General features: G+C 48.0%; 1 protein-coding gene across 1 annotated transcript; it reads left to right on the top strand.

Annotated features, from left to right (window-relative positions):
* Positions 1-4,463: 4,463 nt before the first annotated feature.
* LOC141088989 (uncharacterized) lies at positions 4,464-8,619 on the top strand. The gene is made up of 2 exons (XM_073575270.1): positions 4,464-7,007; positions 7,113-8,619. Exons 1-2 carry the CDS (start codon positions 6,877-6,879, stop codon positions 8,308-8,310), a joined length of 1,329 nt encoding a protein of 442 aa, XP_073431371.1. The 5' UTR covers positions 4,464-6,876; the 3' UTR covers positions 8,311-8,619.
* Positions 8,620-21,240: the final 12,621 nt, after the last annotated feature.

Below are 21,240 nucleotides of genomic sequence, written 5' to 3'. Positions count from 1 at the left end.
ACGCTACATGTTGCATGTTTTGTTCTGCCTACATCGTTAAAAAAAATCGCGCGCACGTGTGCGCTCAGTGTGCGCCCAAAAATAGTATTACAGTCTATGGGGTCGCTGACGAGCGCTTGGCAGCGCGCACGTCAGCGCCTTGTGTGTGCACGCGATTTGAGTAAACAATGTCTAGACACTTGTCTAAAACTTCCCCTAAATAAGCAACATTGTTTGGGAGGAGTGTAGATAAAAGAAGGTGTCTTCATGGACAATTACTCTACAGACAGCCTTGCAGAGAGTCCAGACAAGAGCCTAGAAGAGACTTTACAAGTGTGGATTCAAGCTTCAGGAGCCAAAATGTGAGTATTCTTCAACATAATGTCTGTCTGTCCTGTACAATTTTATAAGGTACTGTGATAAAACACTCCGGGATTGCCTTTGCTGGGGTCAAAGGTCACGTGCGTTCAGCATGAAACTCAGGTGCACAGCTGGGGTCCGGGTATAACTGACACTGAGTCAGGTTTATTAAAGGTGAAAGCAATGCATAAAGAAAAAAAAACATAAAACAAATCCTTGCCTGTCCGGCACTAACTAAACAAGGTACAACCTAACTACCAACTGGCGGGCTTCTCCCGTCCAACCAAACCACAGTTGCAGTGGGCACTGCTTTCACTCACGTGTCTCTCTCACACAGGCTGAGACACTCACACAACCACCTGGCATCCTTTTATATCCGCCTCCTATTATTCATTAGTAACCAGGTGATATACTGACCAGACTAGGCCACATAGGAAAGGTATCTGGGCGAGATATACCTGCCCTCATCCACTATTCCCACATGATTCTCACATATCCCCCCCTCTGCTCAGACCACTCCGGTCGAGCAATGACACCCGCCAAACAGTGCACTTGGGACAGGGTATCTGCATTCCCCATCTGTGCCCCTGGGCGGTGCTCCACCGTAAAAGTGTAGGCCTGCAGGGCAAGGAACCACCGGGTCACCCGGCTATTCCGTTCCTTGTGCAAGTGCATCCACTTGAGAGGGGCATGGTCAGTGATCAGCCTGAACTTTCGGCCCATCAGGTAATATTTGAGGGCCTCTAGAGCCCACTTAATGGCTAGGCACTCTTTTTCCATACTTTTCCTCATGTTTATTCAGCTTCCTGCTGAGATAGAGGACTGGGTGTTCCACTCCATCCCTCACTTGTGACAGTACGGTCCCGATACCGGTATCAGAGGCATCAGTTTGTACCACAAACTCACTGCAGAAGTTTGGAGTCACCAGTACGGGTTGAGAGCAAAGTGCCCGTTTTAGGCTATGGAAGGCTTCTTCAGCCGCTAAACTCCATTTAATCATGACGGAGTCTTTCCCTTTGGTATGCTCCGTCAGGGGGGTAGCGATGGCTGCAAAATTGGGTATGAACCGGCGATAATAGCCGGCGATCCCCAGGAAGGCTTGCACCTGCTTCTTGTTGACAGGTTGCGGCCAGTCTTGAACCGCCTGAATCTTATCGAGCTGGGGTTTAACAATACCCCTCCCAATTACATACCCCAAATACCGGGCTTCTTCTAGCCCGATATGACATTTCTTGGGGTTCGCGGTTAGACCTGCCTCCCACAGGTCGTCAATCACAGCTTGTACTTTCTGGAGATGAGTCTCCCAGTCCAAGCTGTAAATGACAAAGTCATCCAAATAGGCTGAAGCGTACTGCCTATGTGGCCTCAGGACTCGATCCATCAGTCTCTGGAAGGTCGCCGGTTCCCCGTGCTGTCCAAACGGCATATACACATACTGAAATAAACCTTCCGGCGTAGCAAATGCCGTCTTTTCTCTGGCAGCCTTCGCCAGAGGGATCTGCCAATACCCCTTTGTTAGATCTAGGGTCGTAATATACCGGGCTTTTCCTAACCGATCTATTAACTCGTCGACCCGGGACATAGGGTAGGCATCAAATTTTGAGACCGCATTCAGTTTCCTGAAGTCATTGCAGAACCGGATGGTGCCGTCCGGTTTAGGAATTAACACAATCGGGCTGGACCAAGCACTGTGCGATTTCTCAATGACTCCTAACTCTAACATTGTCTTCACTTCTCGGGAAATGGCTTCACGGCGCGCTTCCGGAATTCTGTAGGGTTTCACGTGAACTGTGACACCAGGTTCCGTTATGATGTTATGTTTCATTAGCGTAGTCTGCCCGGGTTTTTCTGAGAAAAACTTTTGGTTGTGAAGTAGAAACTGCCTGACCCCAGTCTTTTGCCGCTCCGAGAGAGTCTCTGCAACCCGTACCTCCGGTATGGTATGCGAGGAGACGGGACGGGCCAGCTCCGCTGACAAGGCAGACCGATCTTTCCAGGGTTTTATCAGATTTACATGATAAACCTGTTCAGGTTTCCGTTTACCTGCCTGGTATACTTTGTAGTTTACTTCACCAATTCTTTCCTTAATCTCAAAGGGGCCCTGCCACTTTGCTAGTAACTTACTGTCCACCGTGGGAACCAGGATCAACACCCTATCTCCGGGTGCAAATGTACAGATCTTGGCACCCCTATCATAGATTCTTTTTTGGGCTCCTTGAGCCTGCATCATGTGTTCTTTGACGATAGGCATAACAGCTACAATACGGTCCTGCATTTGTGTTACGTGATCTACCACCGTTTTAAACAGAGTGACCTGACCCTCCCAGGTTTCTTTTGCGACGTCTAACAGTCCGCGAGAACGTTGGGCCTACAATAGCTCGAAAGGCGAGAATCCCGTGGAAGACTGGGGTACTTCCCTAATGGCAAAAAGCAAATACGGAAGTAAATAGTCCCAGTTCTTCCCATCCTTGTCTATCGCCTTTCTCAGCATCTGCTTCAGAGTTTTATTGAACCGTTCGACCAACCCGTCTGTTTGAGGGTGATACACGGATGTGCGTAACGGTTCGATTTGTAACAACCAGCAGAGCTCCTTCATTACCCTGGACATAAAGGGAGTCCCTTGGTTGGTGAGTATCTGTTTTGGTATACCGACCCGACTAAACACATGCACCAGTTCCTTGGCAATCGTCTTGGTGGCCGTGTTACGCAAAGGGATCGCCTCCGGGTAACGAGTGGCATAATCCAAGATGACCAGGATATGTTGGTGTCCACGGGCAGACCGTGGAAGGGGCCCAACTAAATCCATCCCAATCCTCTCAAACGGGACCTCAATAATAGGTAGGGGTACCAAAGGGCTACGGAACCGGGGCTTAGGCGCAGAGGCTTGGCAGTCAGGACAAGACTCACAATATACACGAATATCGTTATGCATGCCTGGCCAAACAAAACAGTGTAATATCCTTTCGGTGGTTTTCTGGACTCCCAGGTGACCTTCCATCACATGTCCGTGGGCCAGGTCCAGCACCTGCCGCCGGTAGGGTTTTGGCACGACTAATAGTTGCACCGTGTCTTCCCCCTTTTTCTCTATTTGATAGAGTAAACCATTTTCCAGGACCATGTAATGATATGCCAGCCTAGAGCCAGGTTCTGCGGGTACCCCATTTATCACTTTTACATTTGTCCTAGCCTGAGAAAGGGTAGGATCCTTTATTTGCTCGCTTTGGAAGTCATCTTTCTGAACTTCTAAAACCAGCAAACGGGGAGGGGGACGGCTGTCGGCCTCCTCCTCTTCCCCGGTCCCCTTCGTATCACCTGCCATGATTGAAAACGGGAACTGCAGGTCATTTCCAGCAGACTCTTCCCCCGAGTCTTCCGGGGAGACCTCTTCCAGGAGTTCGGGACCCACACGCTCCCTGGGAGAAGAATCATGTACACTATTACCCTGGGGTATCAACTGATTCTCCCACAATTGCCAGAAGTGGGGAAAATCCTGGCCCAAGATGACATCATGCAATAACGCAGGGACAAGTCCCACTTTATGTTGCAAAGACCCATTGGAAGTAGTAATGCATATGACCATGGTGAGGTACGAACAGGTGTCTCCATGCACACACGTTACAGAAAATTTGTCTGATGGTCCAGTCAGGGCTGACACCAGACTGGCCTTCACCAGAGTCACCACACTTCCCGAGTCTAACAATGCCACCACATTTTTGCCATCAACAGTTAAATCACACAAGTGTTTTTCCACATCCTTTTGACCGGCATTCACACTCACTACCCGTGCAACCATAGACATGCGTTTTTTAGAGTCTGTGACGTCGCACTGCATGGGTTCAGTAGTGACCGGACAGTTTGCAGCAATGTGTCCCATCTCGTTGCAGCGGAAACACCTAACGGGCCCCTTGCTTAGACCATAGTCCGTTACTCTCGGCCTCGCAGTGCGGGCAGTCCCGTTTTCCTCCCCCACTGTCTTAGGGATTTTTCCTTCTCCCCTACTCCCTGGAACAGTCTTACCGGTTCCACGTGGAGATGATGAAGAACGAGGAGGGGTAGCGTCGTCTCGGAGTCCTTCCACCACGGTGTAACGTTCTACCAGATCCACCAGTTGATCTGCCGTCGTAGGATTTCCATGGCTTACCCACTTCCTCAGGGCTGGCGGAAGAGCTCTCAGGTACTTGTCCATGACGACTCTCTGGATTATCTCTGGCGCTGTCAACACCTCGGGTTGTAGCCACTTCTTCGTCACGTGGATCAGGTCGAACATCTGTGACTGCGGTGGTTTATCCTGCTGATAAGTCCATTGATGCACTCTCTGTTCACGGACAGCGGTCGTCACTCCCAGCCGGGCCAAGATCTCGGCTTTCAGTTTGTCAAAGTCCTGCGCGGCTTCAGGTTCTAAGTCATAATAAGCCTTTTGGGCCTCACCGGAAAGAAGCGGGGCAATCAGGCCGGCCCATCGTGCCTTCGGCCATTTTTCTCGCACCGCCGTCCGTTCAAACGTGGTCAGGTATGCCTCGATGTCATCTTCGGTCGTCATCTTCTGCCAGTACTGACTCACGTGAATCACTCTCGACTCGGCTTCCAGGTTAACCTCAGGTAAGCTTGCCAGATGCTGCACCACATGCTGGAGCAGCGAACGATCGGTAGCTGTCATGTCCACCAACTCCTTCAGCTGGGCCATCATCACCCGATTAGCTTCTTGCTGGAAGGCGGTGGACTGTACCAGCGCTTTCACCACGTCCTCCATGCTCATGCTTCCAACGTGATGCCCGCATTCTCCACCACAAAGTGATAAAACACTCCGCGATCGCCTTTGCTGGGGTCAAAGGTCACGTGCATTCAGCATGAAACTCAGGCGCACAGCTGGGGTCTGGGTATAACTGACACTGAGTCAGATTTATTAAAGGTGAAAGCAATGCATAAAGAAAAAAAAAATAAAACAAATCCTTGCCTGTCCGGCACTAACTAAACAAGGTACTACCTAACTACCAACTGGCGGGCTTCTCCCGTCCAGTCAAACCACAGTTGCAGTGGGCACTGCTTTCACTCACGTGTGTCTCTCACACAGATAGGCTCTCTGTGTCCCCAGGCTGAGACACTCACACAACCACCTGGCATCCTTTTATATCCGCCTCCCATTATTCATTAGTAACCAGGTGATATACTGACCAGACTAGGCCACATAGGAAAGGTATCTGGGCGAGATATACCTGCCCTTATCCACTATTCCCACATGATTCTCACAGTACTAATGTATTTTTTGTTTTCATTTCAGCATGTCTTCTTCTGGATCACTGTATTCACCATCTCGGCAAGAACTGGCCCAAGCTGATCATGAGGTGAGGATGTTGCTGCCTTTGGGTAATTATAGCTGCCTCTAGAAATGTGTTTTAATTTTTTCTTTCTTTACAGACATCGGACACAGGCACTGAAGATGAAGTGCGGGAGCGGTCTGAGCGGGAGCAGTCTGAGCGGGAGCGTTCTGAGTGGGAGCAGTCTGAGCAGGAGGATTCTGAGCGGGAACAGCGTAGTCAAGTCGTGTCAAGGAGACGCAATGTGAGTATATATTATTTTTTTTCTGTCTTTATTTATCTTGCTTTTTCTGTTTCTTTTTGTATCTGTTTCATTTTCCAAAATTCAAAACATTATACTATTATTTTTTCTAGGTTCCACAACGGGATGACGAAGAAGTAGTGTACATCGACAACGAGCACCTAATCCGCCTCATTGAGGAGCGTATCCCGTTGTGGGACAGCTGTGACCAGCTGTACAAAAACAAAGTGGTGACCCGGCAGCTCTGGAATGAGGTGGCGGCAGCGATGATGGATGGCTGGGACAGCGCCTCTCCAAGTTCAGAAAGGGCGTTCAGCAAGATATATTCTTGCATTAAAAACACCAATGCCATGTGGAATACATTAATTGATTTTTGTCTTCAACTGCTGCATTGCTTTATGGTCCTGATGGTGCTGGTGTTTTTTTGGCAAGATATATTCTTGCATTAAAAACACCAATGCCATGTGGAATACATTGATTGATTTTTGTCTTCAACTGCTGCATTGCTTTATGGTCCTGATGGTGCTGGTGTTTTTTTTGGCAAGATATATTCTTGCATTAAAAACACCAATGCCATGTGGAATACATTGATTTTTGTCTTCAACTGCTGCATTGCTTTATGGTCCTGATGGTGCTGGTGTTTTTTTTGGCAAGATATATTCTTGCATTAAAAACACCAATGCCATGTGGAAAAAAGTGATTGCTTTGTCAACTGCTGTTTTGATCCGGTTTTCACTCTTGCTCCGGATGATACTGTTGTTTTCGCTGCTACATATATTCTAGCAGGAAACATAACAGTGTCCTCAGTATCAACAGTGACTGCATTTTGTCTAGAATTTTATTTGTGCTGCAGCATTGACTTTTTGCAAAGTTCTATCCGGTGTGTGCGCTGATAATTAAGTTGCCTAAAGTGCATTATCTAAATTTATTTTTTTTCTTTTTTTCCCAACAGTGAACAAAATCCGCACACGTTGACGCTCGATGAAGGACCGCTTCAACACTGATGTTCGTGCTGAGGGACAGGTTCGGAGTGGTTCAGCGGCAAGGCACAGAAGAAAGTACCGCTATTATCGAGAGTTGGCTTTCCTGAGACCGGTCCTTGCCAGCAGAGCGTAAGTTTTTTTTTTTTTGGTTTGTTATTGCTATGTGCTTTTCTATTTCACAGCTGATGCTTCTTGTTAATGCATGATACTAATGGTTTCTCTTTCTTTCCACAGCACTTGGAGCAGCACCCTGCAACCTGTCCCGGGAGCGGTTCTTCATCGATCGACCTCGGACCCATCCCAGCCATCCGACAGCCAGGAAGCATCTTGCAGGTCAGCAACACAGACAGCTGGTGACCAGGAAGCTGGTCCATCAGGTGTTCCCCTGTTCCAGGTCTCTGTCACTGGTTATGCTGGCACTACCTGCCAGCGGCATAGGGCCTCGGACAGGCTTGTGATGCCCGAGTTCATGCTCTTGAGCGAGGCCTTTAAGGGTAGCCTCAAGGCGCTGTCTGCCAGAATGGAAAGCGGTTTTTCCTTGATGGAACGTGGTTTTAACCACATGGAACACTGCTTCCACTCTGTCGACCAGCGCCTTGACCGTCTGGAGGCAGACCTCAACAGACCAGAGCACCATTTTTTCAGTAAAATTGAACAGGGCATGGCGGAACACCTTTGTCCTGAGCAACAGCTGAGTGTGTTACAGGCCTGCAACACTGCTTACTTGCAGGCTATGCAGCAGAATCGGTATGTGCATCAGTCAGTGGTGTCATTTCCCACAGTTCCACTGCTGACTCGCTTCACCACACTACCGACTTCTGCTACATACCACTGCACGGCCACCTGCCTTCCCAGTGAAGCCAGACACCACTACACCACCCCAAGTCTGAGTGTGGCTGGACACTCCTCCGCCACCACCACTATGGCAAGCGCTGTTCCTGTATGGAGCACCACCACCGCCGCAGCATCACCAGCTTGGAGCCAAACCACCACAGAACCTGCTTGGGCCACAGACACCACCAGTCAACAACAAAGGAGCACTGCCAGCACTCAGCAACAGAGCACCGCCAGCACTCCTCAGCAACAGAACACCCCCAGCACTCTTCAGCAACAGAGCACCGCCAGCACTCCTCAGCAACAGAGCACCGCCAGCACTCCTCATCAAAGGAGCACCGCCAGCACTCCTCATCAAAGTAGCACCGCCAGCACTCCTCATCAAAGTAGCACCACCAGCACTCCTCATCAAAGGAGCACCACCACCACTCCTCATAGTAATATCACCGCCACCAATACTCCTCCTCGGAGTCCCCCAAGAACTTTGGCTGAGATACCAGACAGGCAGCCTCCTGCTCGGAGCACCGACCCAACTTCCTCCCCTTCTAGGAGCACCGCCACTGCCACTTCTATCAGCACCGCCACCACAGAGCAGTAAAGGGGTGATCCTCATTCCCTATTTTATGGGGCAATGACACAGTCCACTATCACCAGGCAGTCAACCAAAGTAAGGCGGTCACAGGCTGCAATTCGCTCCGGGCAGGATATTCCTGCGCCAAAGAAAAAAAAAAAAAACTTTGTTTGTCCAAGCACCCTCTCCTCCTGTGTCTCAACCTGCCTCCATGTCCATTCCAGAGCTCCCTTCCCCCAGTACTTTCGTCGCCCCTTCTCCTAGAACCCCTTCCTCAACCTCCAGTCGTTCCTCGTCTCTCCACACACCCAAAGTATCCCAATCTTCCCCAAACGTCATTCCTAATAAAAAAACATTTTTTATTTTTTGTTAAAAAATAAATGTGCAATTGTGCTTTCAAATTATTTTGATTGGTTACTGTGTCAATCGCCGACTACACACACTGCGCCGTACACACACTGCACCGTACACTTAGCGTTTTTGCCACCAGATATTTCCATAACTGAGACATGTTTCTTGTGTTAGTCTTGGAGATATGTGTTGTCAATTAAACAAATCTACATGACTTGTCTTTTCAACAACAGTCTACATTCTTGTAATATTGCACAGACTGGATCCAGCATACTTCCACAAGTCTAGTCCTCAAGATACACCATCAGATCATGATGTATGGAATCCTCTTTTTTTGTGCTCTTGTGAAGCAGTTAGCAACGGAGCTATGGATTTCATTTCAACATGATCTGTTGGTGGACCTTGAGGAGTGGAGTTGGGGAACCCTGCTGGATCAAGTCTGTGCAATATTACTAGAATGTACAGACTGCTGTGGAAAAGAGAACTCATATAGATATGTGTTGTCCAAAAAACAAAACCAATCTACATGACTTGTCTTTCACAGCAGTCTCTACATTCTTTTAATATTGCACAGACTGGATTCAGCAGGGTTCCCCAACTCCAGTCCTCAAGGTCCACCAACAGATCATGTTGTATGGAATCTTCTTTTTTGGGGGCTCTTGTGAAACCGTTATCAATGGAGATATGTATTTCATTACAGCATGATCTGTTGGTGGACCGTGAGGAGTGGAGTTGGGGAGCCCTGCTGGATACAGTCTGTGCAATATTAAAGAAATGTAGAGACTGCTGTGAAAAAGACAAGTCATGTAGATTGGTTTCGTTGACAACACATATCTCCTTGACTGACACAAGAAACATCAGTAATGGAGAAATCTGGTGTATTGCACACACTAAATTATGGAAGGGTTCTCCAACTACAGTGTTAAAAGACAACAAACAAATCATGTTTTTAGTAATTCGATTTGAGTTATCAAAAAAAAAAAAAAAAAAGGGAAACATGATCTGTTGGTTGACATTTAGGACTACATTTTTGAAACCCTGGCATAGAGGATGGTGTTGAGTGCAAGGCATATCTATTGTTACCTTCCTTTTTTTTCTGTTCGCATATAACTATTAGAGAAAAGGCAAGGAACTATAGACATACCTTGTAAATAACCACATACTCTATTACGTGTTTGTGGAAGAAACACATTACTGATGGTGAAAATAAATGTTATATATACTTCCCAAATACCCTGACCTTGCATCACTATCACACCTGGGCAGGTGAATTGATTTTGAACCTGCAGCGTTGCTATAACTCTCCATATATTTTGCAGAATCATAGAATTGTAGAGTTGGAAGGGACCTCCTGGGCCATCTGGTCCAACCCCCTGCTCAAAGCAGGATTCGCTAAATCATCCCAGTCAGATGTCTGTCCAGCCTCTGTTTGAAGACTTCCATTGAAGGAGAACTCACCACTTCTCGTGGCAGCCTGTTCCACTCATTGATCACTCTAACTGTCAAAAAGTTTTTTCGAATATCTAATCTGTGTCTCCTCCCATTCAGTTTCATCCCATTGCTTCTAGTCTTTCCTTGTGCAAATGAGAATAAAGTTGATCCTTCTACAATGTGACAGCCCTTTAGATATTTGTAGACAGCTATTAAGTCTCCTCTCAGTCTTCTCTTTTGCAAACTAAACATTCCCAAATCCTGCAACCTTTCCTCATAAGACAGGGTTTGCAGACCGGTCACCATTCTGGTCGCTCTTTTCTGAACTTGCTCCAGTTTGTTGATGTCTTTTTTAAAATATTGTGCCCAAAACTGGACACAATATTCCAGATGAGGTCTGACCAAAGAGGAGTAGAGGGAAATAATGACTTCACGTGATCTAGACTGTATGCTTCTGTTAATACATCCTAGAATTGCATTTGCCTTTTTTGCTGCTGCATCACACTGTTGACTCATATTCAGTTTGTGATCTATTAGTATACCCAAGTCTTTTTCACATGTGCTGTCACTTAGCCCTATTCCTCCCATTCTGTATATGCTTTTTTCATTTTTATTGCCCAGATGTAGTACTTTGCATTTCTCCCTGTTAAAAACCATTTTGTTAGTTGCTGCCCACTTCTCCAGTTTATTTATATCTTTTTGAATCCTGTCTCTCTCTTCTCTAGTATTAGCTATCCCTCCTAGCTTTGTATCATCAGCAAATTTAATCAGTTTACCCTCAATTCCTTCATCTAAATCGTTGATAAAGATGTTGAACAATACAGGGCCCAGGACAGAGCCCTGTGGTACCCCACTTGAGACATTCTTCCAACTGGATGTGCAGCCATTTACGACCACTCTTTGGGTCCGATCACTAAGCCAGTTATGAATCCACCTAAGAGTTGCCTTGTCCATTCTATACTTAGTCATTTTTTCAATAAGGATTTTATGAGATACTTTGTCAAATGCTTTGCTGAAGTCAAGATATACTATATCTACAGCATTTCCTTGATCCACCCAATCAGTGATTCCATCATTGAAGGAAATTAAGTTAGTCTGACATGACTTATTAGTTACAAACCCATGCTGACTCTGTTTAATCACTTCATTCTTATCCAGGTACTGACATACATGTTGTTTAATAATTTGTTCAAAGATCTTTCCTGGTATAGAAGTCAGACTCACCGGCCTATAGTTGCCTGGGTCCACCTTCTTCCCCTTTTTGAAGATAGGAACAACATTTGCTCTTCTCCAGTCTTCTGGCACTTCTCCTGTTCTCCAAGAATTTTCAAAGATTATGGAGAGGGGTAGAGTTGAGCGACTTTTGGTTTTTTAGGGTCGCGTTTAGTTTCGTGAAACCCGACTTTTCCAAAAGTCGGGTCGAGCAAGATCGTCCGATTATAGGGAAAAGTCGGGGTCGTCCCAAAACACGAAACCCAATGTAAGTCAATGGGGAATAAAAGTCGGCAGTGAGAGGAGGACAGGAAACACTCCTGCAGTGCCCATTTGAATGCCAAAAGCATCAATTCTTCTTACTTAAGCTTGTCAACCTTAATTAACTTCATAATACAAGTTACGCACTGAAAAATGGGGGTTATTTGGCTAAAGTTGTGGGGGGGGGCTGGCTCCAGGTTTTCATGTGCCCTGGGCGAAAGAGCGCCCCTTTAACACATACCAAAACTCATCATGCTCCGATATGGCAGAGAAATAGCGGTATAGTACAATGAAAAATACTTCACTTTTTACATCTCATGACGAGGCCCATCTATTTCTCCATACAGAATCATTGGTCCCATATAATGTTTGAAACAGTATATGATGAGCTCCACATAATGCTACAGTATATGTTGGTCCCCATGGATGAAGCTCCACTGTCTTATGGGCCCAAATAATGCTCCAAACATAATGGGCCCCATTTCTAATGCTCTAGTGTATAATGGGCCCTGTAAATGCTGCTCCAGTGTCTGATGTCCACCTTTGGAATGTTCCAGTGTATGGTGGGCCCCATCTATCATTCTCCAGAGTAACGTGCTCCCCAAAAATTGCTGTCCCAACATTGAAAACAATCAAATAAGTCTCCTCGCTAGGGAATCCCTGTACTAGTCTGGACTCCTCATCGTCCCCATCTTCCATCTCACTGCACAGTATTTCAACCTTGCAAGTGCTGTGATCCTGAGCAAGCAGGGGGGGCCCACTCATTGGCGACGGCACTGGCACAGGGCCCCTGATAGTACGGTGGTGTGTCTGATGGCGGGTGGGCCGAACCTGCACTTTCATCTGCAGCTTCCTCTTTGTCACCGTGTAAGATGGAACTGTATATGGGAAGGGTAACCTGAGTTTTATCAGGGTCAGATTCAGGCCGTGTAGCGTGCGAGGGGAATGTAGTGGTCTGGGTCAATGTACCAGCAGATTCATCGAGCAGTGGCTGGGCATCAGTGCACTTGTGTCGCCCCCAGGAGTACGGTCGCCACAGTGGCATTACCTTCCTCCTAGGGAGTGTGATGCCATGCTTGGGAGCAACGAAGGATCTCTCTAGCAGGTTAACTGATTGGGCGGCGTTATTCCCACGAGTCATGACCCTCCAAACAGCGTTCATGAAGGCAAATTGTTTGTTTTATGTGGGCAGTATGGTTGCAAAGCTGAACCTTAAAGGAATGTCCAGAAGGGCACCACCAGGAGTGGAGCCTACGGTTAAATTCGACTCCACCTGGGAAACCTCAACCATGCCAGCTACAGAACAGATGCACACATTGCAAGCTTAATTCCGTTAACGAACGAGACTCCGTCATGCCCAGCGGTCCGAGTCCGGCTTACTAGAGGGACACGTGAGGCTCTGGAACATGAGATTGGCCAATAACTGGTGTGTCATGCCCTTACATGTCCGTGGCTGCATGTGCGCTACACTGAAAAGGCCAGCGTTTGTCGCTTACAGGTGCAGATAACCCGCTGAACAACCTTAGTGATGGGGATCACTGATTACAATTATTACCCGCGAACAATGATTTCCCAGTAAGTGCAGGTCAACTGCAGTTCCGGAATTAGGCCTAACCGTCATTCCTGAAAAAATGAAAAACTTACGTGTGCAAACCACAGGTGCTGTAGCTTGCTTAACAGCTCGCCAGCCGTTCTCACGCCCAGTATGGATTACACGTGATTGCACAAAGGTTAGAAAGGGTACCGTATCCCAGATAACATGTATGGATAGCGTACACATTCAAAATATATGTCTCAGGAGGCAGGCTCAGACGGTGTTAAGCCCAGTATGGATTGCACGTGATTGCACAAAGGTTAGAAAGGGTACCGTATCCCCGGATAACATGTATGGATAGCGTACACATTCAAAATATATGTCTCAGGAGGCAGGCTCAGACGGTGTTAGGCTCAGTATGGATTGCACGTGATTGCACAAAGGTTAGAAAGGGTACCGTATCCCCGGATAACATGTATGGATAGCGTACACATTCAAAATATATGTCTCAGGAGGCAGGCTCAGACGGTGTTAGGCCCAGTATGGATTGCACGTGATTGCACAAAGGTTAGAAAGGGTACCGTATCCCCGGATAACATGTATGGATAGCGTACACATTCAAAATATATGTCTCAGGAGGCAGGCTCAGACGGTGTTAGGCCCAGTATGGATTGCACGTGATTGCACAAAGGTTAGAAAGGGTACCGTATCCCCGGATAACATGTATGGATAGCGTACACATTCAAAATATATGTCTCAGGAGGCAGGCTCAGACGGTGTTAGGCCCAGTATGGATTGCACGTGATTGCACAAAGGTTAGAAAGGGTACCGTATCCCCGGATAACATGTATGGATAGCGTACACATTCAAAATATATGTCTCAGGAGGCAGGCTCAGACGGTGTTAGGCCCAGTATGGATTGCACGTGATTGCACAAAGGTTAGAAAGGGTACCGTATCCCCGGATAACATGTATGGATAGCATACACATTCAAAATATATGTCGCAGGAGGCAGGCTCAGACGGTGTTAGGCCCAGTATGGATTGCACGTGATTGCACAAAGGTTAGAAAGGGTACCGTATCCCCGGATAACATGTATGGATAGCGTACACATTCAAAATATATGTCTCAGGAGGCAGGCTCAGACGGTGTTAGGCCCAGTATGGATTGCACGTGATTGCACAAAGGTTAGAAAGGGTACCGTATCCCCGGATAACATGTATGGATAGCGTACACATTCAAAATATATGTCTCAGGAGGCAGGCTCAGACGGTGTCAGGCACAGTATGGATTTGACGGCCCAGATTACACAGCGGAGGAGCAGGGAGAGGTAAAGATTGCAAATGCTGGGGCCCTGCCCAAGCAAGGGGGGCCCACTCGTGGGCGTCGGTACTGGCACTGGGCCCCTCATAGTACAGCGGTGTGTCTGACGGCGGGTGTGCACCACCACCGTCAGAGACACTTGATTGCACTATGAGGGACCCTGTGCCAGTGCCCGCGCCCAAGAGTCGGCCTACCCACCTGTCCAGGGCAACGGCACTCGCACGGTGTCGTGCGCTAGGTGGTGACCCCGGCCATGGGGGGGGGAGGCAGCACAGTTAGGGAGTTTTAGAAAGTGGCATATGTTGATGTTGGACATTCAGCTGATGCAAAAGGCGAAATAGGTCAAGTCCCAGAAAGAGGTGGACCAAAGCAAGCCATTTTTCTGTCACCCTATGTGTCATCAGGGGAAGGTGGGACAAAATCCTTGGAAACCCATGCATGGTTCATTTTAATGAAGGTTAGATCATCCACATTTTGGGTTGACAGACGGGTCCTTTTTTCTGTCAGGATTGATCCAGCTGCATTGAAGACTCTTTCCGATAGCACACTTGCAGCTGGGCAAGCGTGCTCCTGTAAGGCATATTGGGCCAATTCAGGCCAGGTGTCCAGTTTAGCGGCCCAATAGTCAAAGGGGAATGACCTGTGTGGGATAACATCGATATGGGAGGAAAAGTAGTTTGTAACCATGGTTGACAACTGCTGTCTCCTGTCACTTTCCATCGATGCAGTGTTACCAGTTGTGTGAGCGGTATTTGAAAAATCAGTCCACAACATTGTCATGAAACCCCTGTCTCCAACGCCACCTCTGCTGTGTGCACCACGAACACCTCTGCCAAGCTGCCCCCGGCCCGTACGGCTCGTGTGAGAACCATCACCACTGCTGTGTGCGGGGAATGCCTCAAGCAACCGATTTACCAGAGTTGCTTGTTTATTAGCCAATATTAGGTCAAGGTTCTCCTGTGGCATGATGTTTTGTAATTTGCCTTTATAGCGTGGATCCAGGATGCTGGCCAACCAGTAGTCATCATCGTTCATCATTTTGGCAAGGCGGGGGGTCCCTTTTTAGGATCCGCAAGGCATAATCTGACATGTGGGCCAATGTTCCCGGTGTCAATGATGCACTGCGAGTGCTGGTTGGAGGAACACTTTCTGGCAAATCCACATCCCTCCAGTCACGCACAAACCCTGTACCAGACATTGCCACGCCAACATTTTCACTTGCCCCACGAGATGCATCCTCCTCCCCTAAGTAATCATCCCCATCATCATCCTCCTCCTCCTCTTCTTCCTCCACCTCGTCCAGGAGAGGTCCCTGAGCAGACAATGGCTGAATGTCATCAAGGATTCCCTCCTTCTCTTCCTCCTCATCAACATTGGCTGCAAACGCCTGCTCCTTAAGGTGCGTCAAAGTTTGCATGAGCAGACGCATAAGTGGGATGCTCATGCTTAGGATGGCGTCGTCTGCGCTTACCAGCCGTGTGCATTCCTCAAAACACTGAAGGACTTTACAGAGGTCTTTCAGCTTCGACCACTGCACACCTGTCAACTCCATGTCTGCTCTCAAAGTGCCTGGCCGTGTATCCTCCCACAAATGCATTATGGCCTGCCTCTGCTCGCACAGCCGCTCAACCATGTGCAGGGTGGAGTTCCACCTTGTTGCAATGTCGATAATGAGGCTGTGGTTGGGAAGGTGGAGCAATCGCTGCAGCTTCTGCATACGAACGGAGTGTACAGGCGACCGGCGGATGTGCGCGCACAGTCTTCGCACCTTCTGGAGCAGGGCTGTTAACTCCGGATAATTTTTGAGGAAGCACTGCACCACCAGGTTCAAGGTGTGAGCCAAGCAAGGTATGTGGCTGAGTTTTGAAAGGGCTATGGCTGCCACAAAATTACGGCCGTTATCACTAACTACCTTGCCTGCCTCAAGATGTACACTGCCCAGCCATGACTCAGTTTGTCACTTCAAGTACTCGGCCAGCATCTCGGCGGTTTGTCTGTCGCCCAAACACATCATCTGCAACACAGCCTGCTGACGCTTTCCATTAGCTGCTCGATAGGGGGACACATCGTGTGCAACAGTGGCAGCTGCAGATGGAGTGCTCGTACGACTGCGCTCTGTGGACGAGCTTTCGCTTCTGGAGGAGGAGGAGGAGGAGGAGGGTGGAACGCCTACAGCCAACTGTTTCCTATACCGTGGGCTAGGCAGCACTGTCCCACCACCGCTGTCCCCTGTGGACCCTGCATCCACCACATTAACCCAGTGCGCAGTGATGGACACGTAACGGCCCTGGCCATGCCGACTGGACCATGCATCAGTAGTGAGGTGCACCTTTCCGCTCACTGACTGCTTGAGTGCATGGACAATGCGGTCTTTCACATGATGGTGGAGGGCTGGGATGGCTTTGCGAGAGAAGAAGTGGCGAATGGGTAGGTCATAGCGTGGTACTGCATAGGCCATGAGTTCGCGGAAAGCTGTGCTTTCCACCAACCGAAAGGGCATCATCTCAAACGAGATTAGTTTGGCAATGTGGGCGTTCAAACCCAGTGTACGCGGATGAGAGACTGAGTACTTTCTTGACCTACTCATAGTGTCTGGGAGGGTGAGCTGGACTTGAGAGCTGCATATGGTGGAAGTAGCGGTGGACAGGACGGACTGAGAGAGGGTTGATGATGGTGATGGAGTTGGTGTTCTTTCTGATGGCCTAGAATCAGTCTTTCGTTGATATAACAGTGGGATTCCCTGACTGCTGTGGCCTTGCAACGACACCTCAACATTTGCTGCTGTGCTAACCGGTGGGCTTACAGTGGGGGAAACAATGTAGCGTTGCTGACTACCTTCGTTGTGATCAGTTGCACATGTGGCACTTGAGGTTTGGTGTTGTGTCCACGCTTGCAAGTGCATGCTGGTTAAATGTCTAAGCATGCAACTGGTATTCAAATTTTTCAGATTTTTCCCTCGGCTAAAGGTCTTTGCGCACTTCTTACAGATAACCTTGGCCTGATCATGAGGATTTTGTTCAAAAAAGTGCCACACTGCACTCTTCCTACTTTGGCAGACATTTTGCGGCCTAGCACGCTGTGATCTTTTGACCCTCTGGACAAGCTGTCCAGCAACTCTTTTGATGTTTGGAACCTGTCTTTGGAGTGCTCCGGGCCTGCCAGATAACAGCTGTTGCGATGTCGATGTCTGCTGTGGATGCTCCTCATCTGAGCTATTGGAAGCAGCACCCTCTTCCCCCAATGGATGCCAATCTGGGTCAACAACTGGGTCATCCATCACCTCCTCTTCTATGTCATGTGCACTTTCCTCTGTGTCACCGTGTATGGTGGTATAGTGTGCGGGAAGGGGCACCTGAGTCTCATCAGGGTCAGAATCTGGCTCTGTACACTGCGAGGACAATGTAGTGCTCTGAGTGAATGTACCAGCAGAATCATCCATCAGCGGCTGTGCATCAGTGCACTCCATGTCAGATTCATCTTGGCCTGGGTAATTCACCATTTCACTTGATAATCCAGGCATGGTATGTGAAAACAGCTCCATGGAGTAATCAGTAGTATGGCCTGCGTCATCCTTCAATCTTGGTTGGGGTGAAGGACACAAGGAAAGGTGTGGTTCATGAACATGAGCCTCCAATGACGACTCAGTGCTTTTACTTTTTACAACTGAAGAAGAGGAGGCGATAGAGCTGGAGGCTGAGTCAGCAATATAAGACAAAACTTTTTCCTGATGCTCTGGCTTTAAAAGCGGTTTGCCAACTCCTAGAAAACTAAGCGTTCGAGGCCTTATGTAGCCAGACGATGACGCAGGCTCAACACCTCCTGCATTCGGTCCTATTTTGCTCTTGCCACTACCATCAGATCCACCACCAACACCATCATTACCAGCTGCCAACCCCCGCCCAATTCCACGGCCTCTTCCACCAGCCTTCCTCATTTTTGGTAGAAATGTAGACAAAATCCAACAAACTATATAGTATGTAAAACAAGGTACAAGGTGTCTATAGGACAGGGGAGATTTTGAATTTCTGCACACACTTTTGGACACTGGACACTTTCGGATTGTGTGAGGCCCACTGATATCTGAGCGCTATGTGACAGGCTCGATGGCACAGCTGTGACCTAAGTGACTAGAGGATAAGTGAGATTTTGAATCTCTGCACACACTTTTGGACACTGGACACTTTTGGATTGTGTGAGGCCCACTGATATCTGAGCGCTATGTGACAGGCTCGATGGCACAGCTGTGACCTAAGTGACTAGAGGATAAGTGAGATTTTGAATCTCTGCACACACTTTTGGACACTGGACACTTTTGGATTGTGTGAGGCCCACTGATATCTGAGCGCTATGTGACAGGCTCGATGGCACAGCTGTGACCTAAGTGACTAGAGGATAAGTGAGATTTTGAATCTCTGCACACACTTTTGGACACTGGACACTTTTGGATTGTGTGAGGCCCACTGATATCTGAGCGCTATGTGACAGGCTCGATGGCACAGCTGTGACCTAAGTGACTAGAGGATAAGTGAGATTTTGAATCTCTGCACACACTTTTGGACACTGGACACTTTTGGATTGTGTGAGGCCCAATGAATATCTGAGCACTATGAGACAGGCTCGATGGCACAGCTGTGACCTAAGTGACTAGAGGATAAGTGAGATTTTGAATCTCTGCACACACTTTTGGACACTGGACACTTTTGGATTGTGTGAGGCCCACTGATATCTGAGCGCTATGTGACAGGCTCGATGGCACAGCTGTGACCTAAGTGACTAGAGGATAAGGGAGATTTTGAATCTCTGCACACACTTTTGGACACTGGACACTTTTGGATTGTGTGAGGCCCACTGATATCTGAGCACTATGAGACAGGCTCGATGGCACAGCTGTGACCTAAGTGACTAGAGGATAAGTGAGATTTTGAATCTCTGCACACACTTTTGGACACTGGACACTTTTGGATTGTGTGAGGCCCAATGAATATCTGAGCGCTATGTGACAGGCTCGATGGCACAGCTGTGACCTAAGTGACTAGAGGATAAGTGAGATTTTGAATCTCTGCACACACTTTTGGACACTGGACACTTTTGGATTGTGTGAGGCCCACTGATATCTGAGCGCTATGTGACAGGCTCGATGGCACAGCTGTGACCTAAGTGACTAGAGGATAAGTGAGATTTTGAATCTCTGCACACACTTTTGGACACTGGACACTTTTGGATTGTGTGAGGCCCACTGATATCTGAGCGCTATGTGACAGGCTCGATGGCACAGCTGTGACCTAAGTGACTAGAGGATAAGTGAGATTTTGAATCTCTGCACACACTTTTGGACACTGGACACTTTTGGATTGTGTGAGGCCCACTGATATCTGAGCGCTATGTGACAGGCTCGATGGCACAGCTGTGACCTAAGTGACTAGAGGATAAGTGAGATTTTGAATCTCTGCACACACTTTTGGACACTGGACACTTTTGGATTGTGTGAGGCCCACTGATATCTGAGCGCTATGTGACAGGCTCGATGGCACAGCTGTGACCTAAGTGACTAGAGGATAAGTGAGATTTTGAATCTCTGCACACACTTTTGGACACTGGACACTTTTGGATTGTGTGAGGCCCAATGAATATCTGAGCGCTATGTGACAGGCTCGATGGCACAGCTGTGACCTAAGTGACTAGAGGATAAGGGAGATTTTGAATCTCTGCACACACTTTTGGACACTGGACACTTTTGGATTGTGTGAGGCCCAATGAATATCTGAGCACTATGAGACAGGCTTGATGGCACAGCTGTGACCTAAGTGACTAGAGGATAAGTGAGATTTTGAATCTCTGCACACACTTTTGGACACTGGACACTTTTGGATTGTGTGAGGCCCAATGAATATCTGAGCGCTATGTGACAGGCTCGATGGCACAGCTGTGACCTAAGTGACTAGAGGATAAGTGAGATTTTGAATCTCTGCACACACTTTTGGACACTGGACACTTTTGGATTGTGTGAGGCCCAATGAATATCTGAGCGCTATGTGACAGGCTCGATGGCACAGCTGTGACCAAAGTGACTAGAGGATAAGGGAGATTGGATTGCTTTTAAAAAAGCAATTTGTGGAGCAGTGGGTAAACAGCAATGCCAGCCTGTCAGGAAGCCTTAGAAGGCAGCCCAACAACCAACACCACTGATACACCACTATATAGCCTCCCCTTGCAATGCACACACAGTGACTGGTGTGTTGTGCAGGCCAAATCGCTAGCAGCAGAAGCAGTTTTTCTGTCTTCTTCCCTGCCTAACGCTCTCCCTACAGAATCAGCAGCAACCTCTCCCTATGCTAAGATCGGCAGAAGTAAGATGGCGGTCGGCGTGCACGCCCTTTTATACCCCCTGTGACGCCCACCAAAGCAAGCCAATCACTTGCATGCCCTTCTGAAAGATGGTGGTGACCCGTGCCTATGTCATCACGTTGCCCACAGTGTCCGTGGATCCTGATTGGCTGAAAATGAGCGCAAAACAAACTTTTGAAACGCGACTTTGGCGCGTAAGTCGCCGACCTCGTGGCCGACCTCATCCTAGGGTCGGGTTTCGTTTCATGAAACCCGACTTTGCCAAAAGTCGGCGACTTTTGAATTTTTTAGACCCGTTTCGCTCAACTCTAGAGAGGGGTTCAAAAATTTCTTCTGCTATCTCCTTCAGTACTCTGGGGTGTAATTCATCTGGACCTGGAGACTTGAATTCATTTAGGTTAGCTAAGTGTTTCCTCACTATCTTTCTGTTTATAGATATCCTGGATTCTTCTATTCCCTTAATAGGACAGTGAAGAACAGTTGATGTTACATTTCCTTTC

Source organism: Dendrobates tinctorius, unplaced genomic scaffold (assembly GCF_039654945.1).
Source record: "Dendrobates tinctorius isolate UK_male_01 unplaced genomic scaffold, ASM3965494v1 ptg000043l, whole genome shotgun sequence".
Lineage (NCBI taxonomy): Eukaryota > Metazoa > Chordata > Amphibia > Anura > Dendrobatidae > Dendrobates > Dendrobates tinctorius.
Note: the sequence above shows the minus strand (reverse complement) of the source record. Positions and strands in the feature narration are given on the sequence as shown.